General features: G+C 46.5%; 1 protein-coding gene across 7 annotated transcripts in view; it reads left to right on the top strand.

The window, feature by feature from the left end:
* Positions 1–11,000, top strand: part of Bptf (bromodomain PHD finger transcription factor) — a 100,915-nt gene that overhangs the window by 77,530 nt on the left and 12,385 nt on the right. For 4 of the 7 annotated variants that reach the window (XM_021175555.1, XM_029483120.1, XM_029483119.1 and 1 more), the window contains 5 exons: positions 2,795–3,032; positions 3,577–4,454; positions 5,652–5,734; positions 5,943–6,168; positions 8,942–9,285. In XM_021175555.1, coding sequence (XP_021031214.1) covers positions 2,795–3,032; positions 3,577–4,454; positions 5,652–5,734; positions 5,943–6,168; positions 8,942–9,285 — 1,769 coding nt within the window. The remainder of the gene's footprint in view (positions 1–2,794; positions 3,033–3,576; positions 4,455–5,651; positions 5,735–5,942; positions 6,169–8,941; positions 9,286–11,000) is intronic. The other 3 variants (XM_021175559.2, XM_029483122.1, XM_029483121.1) reach the window with 1 other exon arrangement.

Genomic DNA, 11,000 nt, shown 5'->3' with positions numbered 1-11,000 from the left:
TTGTGATGGGAGTCTCAGCTGCACCTAGGTTCATACTTGAAAAGTTTCAGCCACTCCAGAGACTGGAACAGAATAAATAGCAGTAATTTAGACCTGATTAAAGTACAGAATGAGTTCAAAGCCATCTAGGACAACTTAGTGAGACTTAACTTAGTGAGACTTCAAAATAAAAGGGGGCTTGGCTGTTGTTCAGTGTTAGAGCTTGTTTCCAGCTTACACAGCCTCTGAGTTGAATATCTCCCAGAGAAATCAAGTGAAGCAGAGTTGGAACACACTGCACTGAGTATGGTCAAAGTAAGAAAACAATATACCCAGCCAGAGATGTCACCCAGAAAACATAACCAGCCAGAGATGTCACCCAAAGCATGCAGACAATCAGTAAGGGACTGGGAAGAGGCTCAGTGCACAAAGCTCCTAGAGGGATGACTTGTTGGGATTTTCAGAACCCTCAAAAGCTACACAGTGGTTCAGAGACAGTCTCCGGAAGAGCACTGGCCATCCTGCGTTTGCAGCAGAGAGCAACAGCAACCCTACCTCAGAACAAGCTGGCAGGCAAGGACTGGAACCTGGGGTTCTCACTGGAATTCCATGTTTAGGTAACCCAACCTCCAGACACATGCACACTAGATTTTTTTTTAATTAGTACACATCAACAAAAGATCATTCCAGCCCTGGGAATATATAGAGCTCAGTGGTGGAGAATTTGCCTAGCACTGTGAGGCCATTCGTTCAGTTTCCAGCAAAGCACATGTGGAAACGCATCCATGGAAAGGAAGAAGCCAGGAGCAAAGAGAGCAACTGAGCTTGAAGAAGAGGGAAGAAATTTACCTGCTCAAAACTCAGAAAATCCCATTGGACCTTGAGAGAAATGTATATTATAGCCATCTAACTAAGACCTAAGAGATTGGTCTAAACTGCGCATTCATCTAAAGGAAGAATTACCAGGAGGCCAGGCTCTTGCACATCTAGCAACAGTGTAAGCACCGTGGTTAAGCCGCTTCTACCAACCTTGATGTTTAAGATTGAAAGGTTACGTGCTGGAGGGATTGCAGTATTTCCTGTTGGTGTGAGCGGCAGTGTTCACTGGAACAGATACAGCAGTAGGTTTGTAAGAATCAGTAACTTAGAGCAACTGAATGTCTGTGTGGTTGGTTAATCACTACAGAATGGAAATGAGCTAACTACAGCTTTACGGAAGTGGCTCACAAATAAAATGCTGCAGTCAGGATTTTTTTTTTTAACTCTTTTTTTAAATTTCTATTTTATATATATGAGTACACTGTGGCTGTCTTCAGACACACCAGAAGAGGGCATCAGATCCCATTATAGATGGTTGTGAGCCGCCATGTGGTTGCTGGGAGTTGAACTCAGGACCTCTGGAAGATCAGCCAGTGCTCTTAACCACTAAGCCATCTCTCCAGCCCTACAGTCAGGATTTTAAAACAAATATATACAATATGGTTACATGAGTATAGGATTCAGAAAGTGACAAAACAAAGCATATTGTAATAATTCTAAAGGTAGCAATATTCTAAAGAGATACAATGTTTAAACCCTAAAGACAGCCCTTTCCTCTAGGGAAAAGACATGCAACGAGAGCATAGCCCATTCTTGGGCACAGGGTGGGCATCACCGCGTCGTTTTGTAACTGTTAAACCTGGCATTTGTACAGTTTAGTCATACACAGAAAGTGTATTCCTTAGGGAAAAAATAGTGTAGGAAGGAAGAGAGAGCATATGGAGCCAAGTGCAGACTTCTGACATGGAGAGAATTCTGTGCTTCCTGACCCTGTGTCTGTGGCAGTTACACCTGCTTGACCATTAAGTTTCAAACAGAAGTACCTGGACATGTTAGAATCCTGGGCTTTTGGTTCCCATTTTCTTAAGTCCTAGACTTTAGTGTTCCCCCAACTCTTGTGTTCTCTCACATTCTGTTTCTGGACCCTGAAGAAACAGATACGGTTGGTGGTAGCATTGCCTTCGTGGTCTTCCTGTGGTTCTGAAGATTGAGATTAAGGCCATGAGGATTGCAGACTGGCTCTGCTGCAGAGACTCTGTCCCAGCCTTTAGTTTGTTGAGGCAGGGGGTTAATGTGTGGGCCAGGCTATCTTTAACTGTGTGCCACTATACCTCGATGGGCCTTGCTGCTTTTGAGTTACTGGGAGCTATTGATTAGGGACTATGGTTGATTAGGGAGTATGATTGATTAGGGTGCATGGTGAGATTTACTCTGCTAAGCTGCTGAGGCTCACTGTGTGAGACTAGGATGAGACTACATGTAAAGATGTTTGAAAAGTATAAAATGACATCAATAAAAGTGGTTTAAAGTAAGAATCAGGTGTAATGGCTTAAGTCATGGTGGTTTCCAGGCTATCCTCGATACCAGTGAGAGCCAGACTCACAAAATTTTTATTTTTTATTTTTTTTTAAGATTTATTTATTTATTATATGTAAGTACACTGTAGCTGTCTTCAGACACACCAGAAGAGGGCATCAGATCTCATTACAGATGGCTGTGAGCCACCATGTGGTTGCTGGGATTTGAACTCAGGACCTCTGGAAGAGCAGTCTGAGCCATCTCTCCAGCCCAGACTCAAAATTTAATTAGTTAATTGATTGATTGAAATTAGCGTTTTGACCTGAACCTGATAGCTTAACCTACCTATATTCCCAAACTTGGGAGTAGGAGTGAGTTTCCCCTGGGTTTCCTGCAGGTAAGGAATGGTTTCATTCCATTGCTTTACAGATTTTTTATTTGAACACTGCATATTCCACATTGTCTGCTTTTCCCACAGGGCGGCAACCAAGGTTTAACAGTAGTGATTCAAGGACAAGGGCAGACTACTGGACAGTTGCAATTGATACCTCAGGGGATGACTGTCCTCCCAGGGCCAGGGCAGCAGCTCATGCAAGCCGCAATGCCGAATGGCACCGTTCAGCGTTTCCTCTTTACCCCACTATCAACATCAGCCACGGCCGCCAGCAGCAGCAGCAGCAACAGCAGCAGCACCACTCCTAATGCTACAGCAGCAGGTATTCGCACTGAGGCAACACTTGTTGCTGGGTTCGCAGATCGCACAGGGCACGGTGCTCTGCCTCCAGCCAGCATAACAGCTGTGTAGTCAGTCTCTGTGCTTATGCCTTGTTTCTAGACTCACTTCCTAGTCATAACAAAGCAAAATTAATGAAAAGGCTGGAGGAGCAGAATCATGGATGCCACAGTCCCTGTGCCTGCACTCCTGCTCCAGCCTTAGTAGCGCCCTGGGGATGAGGGCTCCTCGGAAAGACCTGTGCTTGAGAGCTGCAGGCCCAGAACTCTTTGTCAGCCCCCTAGCAGAAAAGTGACACTTGACAGGGGCTTCCAAGCGCCCAGCTCACACACACACACAGAAGACATGCAGGGAATGTACCAGCTCCCCAGCTGAGCAGTTGCCAAAACAAAATGCACCCGAGTTCGAGGCTTACATCTCTACTGAAACGCAGTATTCCCCGCTTCAGGAAGTTCTTTTGAGAGTCTTCTTTCACCATTGTCTCCCATTTTCGCATCCGGAAACCATTTTGTCTTTCTTTTTTACAGGCTCAGGGGAACAAAAACAAAGTAAACTATTACCCCAGACCCAGGTACAACCAGCCACAACCCTGGCACCAACTCAGTCATCAAGTGTGAGTCCTGCAGAAGCCCAGCCACAGCCTGCTCAGCCTGCAGCACAGCCCCAGCCCCAGCCCCAGCCCCCAGCTCAGCCTGAAGTCCAGACCCAGCCAGCTGTCTCGTCCCATGTCCCTTCTGAAACACAGCCCTCCCAAGCACAGACATCTAAACCCCTGGTTGCAACACAGTGTCAGCCTCAGAGCAGTGTACAAGGACAGTCTCCTGTTCGTGTCCAGAGCCCACCACTGACTCGAATACGTCCATCAACTCCATCCCAAGTGACTCCTGGACAGCAACCCCAGGTTCAGACTACAGCCTCACAGCCGATTCCAATTCCGCCCCCCACATCTCTGCAGGCACCTTCCCAAGGCCAGCCACAGTCACAGCCCCAGGTACAGTCTTCAACTCAAACTCTTTCATCAGGACAGACATTAAATCAAGTTACTGTTCTATCTCCATCCTGTCCTCAGCCACAAACACAGCAGCCACAGCCCCAAGTCATTGCTGTGCCTCAGCTCCAGCAAGTCCAGGTTCTCTCTCAGATCCAGTCGCAGGTTGTGGCTCAGATACAGGCTCAGCAAAGTGGTGTGCCCCAGCAAATCAAACTGCAGTTGCCCATTCAAGTTCAGCAAAACAGTGCTGCCCAGACTCAGAGTGTGGTCACAGTGCAGGCAGCCAGTGTGCAGGAGCAGTTGCAGAGGGTTCAGCAACTCAGGGATCAGCAGCAAAAGAAGAAGCAGCAGATAGAAATTGAGCGTGAACACACCCTCCAAGCTTCTAACCAAAGTGAAATCATTCAGAAACAGGTAAAGTTATTAAGTCAAAGCAGCATGTTCAGTAGCGTGAATTATTGTGCTGTGCAGTAGACTTAGTGATTCGGTTACATTAGGTTTCCTGAATGAGAGAGAGAGCGAGAGTCACTGGTGTGAAACCAACACTGCTTGCAGGTTCTGGTTTGGGACTCTATTGCACATGTAGCATCCGTGCTGATTAGAAACCATGTTTCCCTAGGAGGAAACTGAGTGCTGAGGCCACCATCACAGTGTAGCAATTCACTTGAAGTCATTTGATTTGCAAGTGTCATTCCTTCATTTGCCTATTGACTAAGCAGATTGTAGCAGGCAGGTCATTTGCAATACTTGCCACACCTTTGTAAAAATGTCTTAAATCCAGGTGTTTATCTAGAGTTCCATGTACGGTGGTGTTGTGTAGCAGGAGCATCCTGGAGTGGTGTCTGGGTGCCATATGTCACCTCAGACAGCCAGAGCTCTGCCAAAACAAAGCCGGTGACCTGTATCTTACTAAGGACAAATCTGTCCGCGGCCATGTGCCCCGGTCAGCACTAGGCAAGAGGTCTTACTGGGTACTGAAGCACGGTTTGCTGCCTGAGCTGTGTCTGGGTTAAAACTCATCTCTTTCTAGCCGTGTGGGGTTGTTAGGACTAGAGTCTGCCGTGCATGTGATTGTGAAAGGCGTAAGTCAATATTTCTATGAACTTAAGGCTCTGACGTGTTCAGATTCCAGCTCTTTCATTGTCTGCGCTATAACCAGGACATCTCTCTTCCACATCTGTGTATAGGGCAGGGGACTCTTCAGAGTCTATACTTGGTGCTAGCATAGTGAGTGAAGGCCTACAGCATGAGAGTTGGGTGAAATCTGAGGTTGTGTTATTTACCATTTAATCTCAGACAACTTAGTTGATTTCTTTGTGTCTTGTGTTTATTTGAAAAGCTATCCCTATATTTCAGTGTTAGCAATGTTATCTAGAGTTCCATGTGTTGTGTAGCAGGAGCATCCTGGAGTAGTGTCTGGGTGTCAGGCTTGGCCTAATTCAGTATTTGGTGCACGGTGAGACCATGGGACCACCTGGCAGCTTTTATTCTGGTTGTATTAGTTAGCTACCTTTCACCAGTTCAAACCTGTGTGTTGTTACTTCTTGCTGTGTGCTAACTTAACTGTGTCTACTATAAAATGTGCGTTTATGCGTTTGTTCTGTTCTCAAGGTGGTGATGAAGCATAATGCTGTAATAGAACATTTAAAACAGAAAAAGACCATGACTCCAGCTGAAAGAGAAGAAAATCAAAGGTAGGAGAGTCCCAGACACACTTGAGTCTGCAAAGTTTGTTTTTGCTTTGGTCTTACCTAAGTTCAATGCCAGTAGTGCCTCATAGTCCATTGATCTTTGAAGTTTTGAGCTCAGTTTGCACACCATCTAGGGATGTAGACAGATGGTGCCTTGCTTGTCCGGGTGGAGTGGACGGCGTTACAGAGCTTCTCGTTTGTTTTCCTCTAGGATGATTGTCTGTAACCAGGTGATGAAGTATATTCTGGATAAGATAGATAAGGAAGAAAAACAGGCGGCCAAGAAACGCAAGCGGGAGGAGAGTGTGGAGCAGAAGCGGAGCAAACAGAATGCCAGCAAGCTCTCTGCTCTGCTGTTCAAACACAAGGAGCAGCTCAAAGCTGAGATCCTGAGAAAGAGAGCACTCCTGGACAAAGAGCTGCAGATCCAAGTGCAGGTGGGTTCACAACCTGGCACACTTTCTCTTCTCCATTGTAGCTTAATCCTAAAATTCCAGCTTGCTTTTTAGAATTTGCATTTGTGCTTGTAGCTTGGAGAGTAAGGACGTGCATGGCAGGTCTTTCTGTCTTCCTATGTCTAGTCCAGAGCCTGAGCTATGTGCTGGGTGAAGAAGACTGTGTGTGAGAATGTAGGAAAACATCCCATAGAGTATCTTGTACAGTTTAAGAAAATAAATACCTATCACATAACCAGAAGCTTGGAGGTCTTCCCACAGAAAACAACCAGACAGGGCCAGCACCCAGGTTCTTCATTGGGGAAAGAAACACAAACTACAAGAAAGAAGACAGAATTCTTACGTGTGATTCATTTATTGACATCCCCAGGGAAACGGTATTAAAATTGGTAACAGAATTAAGCTTGCCAGCAATTAGTATTAACACTGAGATTATATCTTTGTCACAGTAGCCTGAGTAAGAGAAGCATCCACAGTAGAATCAGAAAATGTGAGCTGGGCAGTGGTGGCCCACGCCTTTAATCCCAGCACTTGGGAGGCAGAGGCAGGCGGATTTGAGTTCGAGGCCAGCACTTCAGGGCAAAGGCACTCGGATCTCCCAGTTTGAAGAAGGACAGCCTGGTCTACAGAGCAAGTTTCAGGACAGTTAGGTCTGCATAGTGAGATCATGTCTCAATAAAAAACAAAAACAAAAACAAATTCAAATATGTTAAAATTTTAAATGCAAAACGGAAAACACAACTGCCACCTTTCAAATCTTGGAGGGCAGTTCTTAGAATGGCTTGTCCCTTTTTTCCTTTATCTTTTTATAAACATCTACATAAAGCTGCCTTTGTGTTATTTCCAACAGGATCTCTGTTTAGCCTAGGAATTCCTTGGTCTCCTCCTTCAGCCCCTTGAATGCTGGGATTGTAGGCTGGTGCCACCATGCCAGGGAAGGCTCTCCTTTAGCATCTGTAAAACTCCTGTCCTGCAGGTGCAAGGATTCCATCTATGCAGTGAGCCTTTCAGCTGCCGTAAACTGTATTCTACAGTTGGTATGAAGGCAGCCTCGGGCTGACGAGTTAGTAGAGCTGAGGGGCTCATCGTGCTCTCATTTTTGTGAGACAAGGTGGATTAGCCTTTGAAAGCGTGTTTGTGTGCTGGTGTGTTTGAAAGCGTGTTTGTGTGCTGGTGTGTTTGAAAGCGTGTTTGTGTGCTGGTGTGTGTGTTCTGGAGAAGGAGCCTACTGTAGTTGAGTTCCTCGAGGTAGAGGTAAAGGGGCAGTAACTGGGACAGGTGGTCAGCCACATTGTCCTCACAGGGCGGGCGGGTGGGTGGGCGGGTACCGTGAGTGCACTTCACTCCACAGCTTTCTCCAGGTTTCCTTTGGGTTTTTTGAGACAGGGTTTCTCTATGTAGTCCTGGCTGTTCTGGAACTCTCTGTGTGGACCAGGCTGGCCTTGAATTCACAAGAGATTCATACTGAGTCAACAATTCTTTAGTTTATTGTTTGACTGGTTGGTTTGGTTGGTTGGCTGGGTTGGGTTGGTTTGGAGACAAGTCTCACCTCTGATTGTCTTGGAACTCAGTGGTTCTCAATCTTCCCAATGCTGTGACCCTTTAATACAGTTCTTCATGCCAAGCAGTGGTGCGCACGCCTTTAATCCCAGCACTTGGGAGACAGAGGCAGGCAGATTTCTGAGTTCGAGGACAGCCAGGGCTACACAGAGAAACCCTGTCTCGAAAAAACAAAAACAAAAAATATATATAGTTCTTCACTTTGTGGTAACATCTAACCATAGTATTATTGTTGCTGCTACTTCATAACTGTAATCTTACTGCTGTTGTGAATCGTAATGTAAACACTTGATGATAGATCCCTGTGGAAAGGGTTGAGAATTACTGCACTGTGTAGAGCAGGTTGGCCTTCAACTCTCACGGGTCCTCTAGCCTGCCTCCCAAGTACTGGGATTACAGTTGTGTGCCACTACACCTGCCTTCTTTTGGTTATTTTAAGGGGAAATATCGTTAACTCTACTCTAGAAAGTGTGGTGTGTGGATCTGTCCATGTCTGTCCTGGTGGTTCAGTCTCTGCCTCTCATCTCTGTAGGAATGCTGGAGTTACTGATTGGCTGCTACAGCTGCCTGTATTCTGGGCATTGAACTCAGGCTTTTTCACAAGGACTTGTACTCATTGAACCATCTCACGAATCCAGGATTTCAACGTACAGCCAAAGCTGTATAAAGAAAATAGTGTCTTTTGGATGGATTGCTTGTTGGGGGTTGGGGAGGGGTTGTTTTCAGACAGGGTCTCATCTCAAGTAGGCTCTGCTAGCCTAGAACTCACTGTGTTACAGAGGAAGACCTCTGACTTCTGATCCTCCTGTCTGTCTCTGTCTGTCTCTGTCTCTCTCTCTGTCTCTCTCTCTCTGTCTCTCTCTCTCTGTCTCTCTCTCTCTCTCTCTCTCTCTCGTGCTGGGACTGCGAACCCAGTTAGAAAATAACATATTGTGTTGCCTGGGTCTCCTATCCTAAATCTAAACAAAGCATGATAAAGAAGGACAATTTACCTCTTTTTCTGTTCACTGCTGTTCAGAACCAGGTAGATCTCTGAGTTCAAGGACAGCCAGGGCTGCACAGAGAAACCCTGTCTTGGAAAACAAAAAACAGACAAAAAGAACTATTTGGCAAGTGGAGGTAATGTCCAGCTCCTGTCCAAGTTGCCCCATCCTGTAACCCTGTTGATCATTTGTTTGTCTTCAATTGACCACAGGAAGAGCTGAAAAGAGACCTGAAAATGAAGCGAGAGAGGGAGATGGCCCAGGCGGTACAGGCCAATGCCGCCTCAGTGCCCACACCCTCCGTGCCAGCCCCTGTGCCAGCGCCTGCACCAGCAGCCCCTCCAGCTCCTCCTCGTTCTCCGCCTCCCTCCACACACAGTCTGCCACCTGCAGGCCACCCCACAGCCCCACTGCCTGTCGCTTCCCAGAAGAGGAAGCGGGAGGAGGAGAAAGACTCTAAGTCCAAGAAGAAGAAGATGATCTCCACCACCTCTAAGGAGGCCAAGAAGGACACCAGGCTATATTGCATCTGCAAGACACCTTACGATGAGTCCAAGTACGTGCCTGTCCCCCAGCTTTGTAGTTGAGCAAGCAGTTGGCAGCACTGGGAGAGGGCGGGCAGGTGTGAGTCTGGGCTTCACCAGGTGCTTGGCATCAGTGCAGTTAGGGGGCTGTTTCACAGGTGCTCGGGCTTGCTTGTCTTCTGCCATGTCCTTTTCTGTCAAAAACAAGCTTGCTGTGGCCTCTTTGCTTTCCAAAAGCTCTTTGTAGCCTCGCTCCTAATCTGCCAGCACTGCATCTTGCAGAGGCTGCTGTCCCAGCTCTCCCTGGCCAGATCCCAGAGTCTATCCTAAAATGGATGGTCCAAGGAGGCATCATCAGGTCCCTGTAAAAAAAAAAAGAAAGAAAGAAAAAAATTGCAAGTTAGTATTGTTGTCTATGTTTCCATGATATTTGTAATCAAAAGCAGAAAACATAAGTATTCCTTTTATCCACTTTGTGAGTTTCACAGTCAGAACATGATAAGCATGGCAATTGGAAGCTGTTTTTGACAGTCATGACTTGTATTTGGTGACATGAATGAGATTTTTAGAGATCTTAGATGTTACTCCATAAATATACTTTCTTGTTTTTCTTCTTTATTTATTGTTTTGGGTTTTTTTTTTTTTTTTTTTGGTCATTTCTATTATTCAATGATGTATTTAACTTCTGTCTGGAACATGCAGGTGTACAACAGTGTTTGTAAGCTGCCAAGAATCACAGTATCATTTTACAGTACCCAGCAGTTTAAGTGTACTTAGAAATCCTTACTGCCTGTGCGTGTGGGTCTGTGGAGACCACTCCATGGGTCCTAAGTCACCATCAGTTTACAAATGTCAGACAGAAGCTCTGGAAGCTCTGCTGGGAGATATACTCCCTGTTGAGCTCAGCAGGGTGTGGCCATCTTCACGTGCCAGCATGTGTCCCTCATTGGTGAATATCCATCATGTAAGGAGCCCCGCCCTGTAGTCTGTACAAATCAGTGTGCCTCACTTTAAGTAAAACACCCAGGAGGGTTCCTGAGACAGAGAGAGACACCGAGCCCCACCACAGATGGGGCTTCATAGAAAGGTCAGCTTTGAGCTGACACAAACCTTGACCCACCTTCTTGGGATCTTGGCATTGCTTAAAATGAGGCGCGCACACGTGTGCTCGTTCTGTTGAAACTGCCCATGGTTTCTGGCTAGTGCACTTCTTGTTTTTTTCTGGTTTTCCATTGACATTTCCACACAGCAGGTTCATTCACCCCCTGTCGTAGTGTTTGCTGACATCTCGGACCAGACCAGCCTGGTTTGAGCATTGTGTCACTAGCTTCTAATGAAAGTTATTAAAAATTGGAAACTTAGGTCCTGAAGTTCCTTCCAGCGTATATAACACCTTCAAGAGGCAACATTTACAGTAACTCACCAGGTCCTAACCTGAGTTGGGGAGTATGGGCATCCCAGGTCAAAAGAAAGGCTCACTGGGAAGAGGGGGCTGAGGCACCTCACTGTGTGTTACTCCCTCACAGTCATGAGGTGTGCATTCCTCAGGTTAACATAGCAGAGACAGCTTGGTCGAGGGCAGGGTACCAGTGATGGCAAGGCCAGCCTGGCTGCCTGTGAGTGACGCAGGCCTGCACAGCTTCCACCAGCAGGGATAGAGATGCTTTAGAGAGCTGCTGGTTTCCCTCAGACCCTTGTGTCAAAGCCTGGGCTCCTCCCCTCCCCTCCCTCCCTCCCCTCCCCTCCC

The sequence above is a fragment of the Mus caroli genome, chromosome 11 (assembly GCF_900094665.2).
Source record: "Mus caroli chromosome 11, CAROLI_EIJ_v1.1, whole genome shotgun sequence".
Taxonomy (NCBI): Eukaryota; Metazoa; Chordata; class Mammalia; order Rodentia; family Muridae; genus Mus; species Mus caroli.
This window is presented reverse-complemented; position numbering and strand designations above follow the sequence as displayed.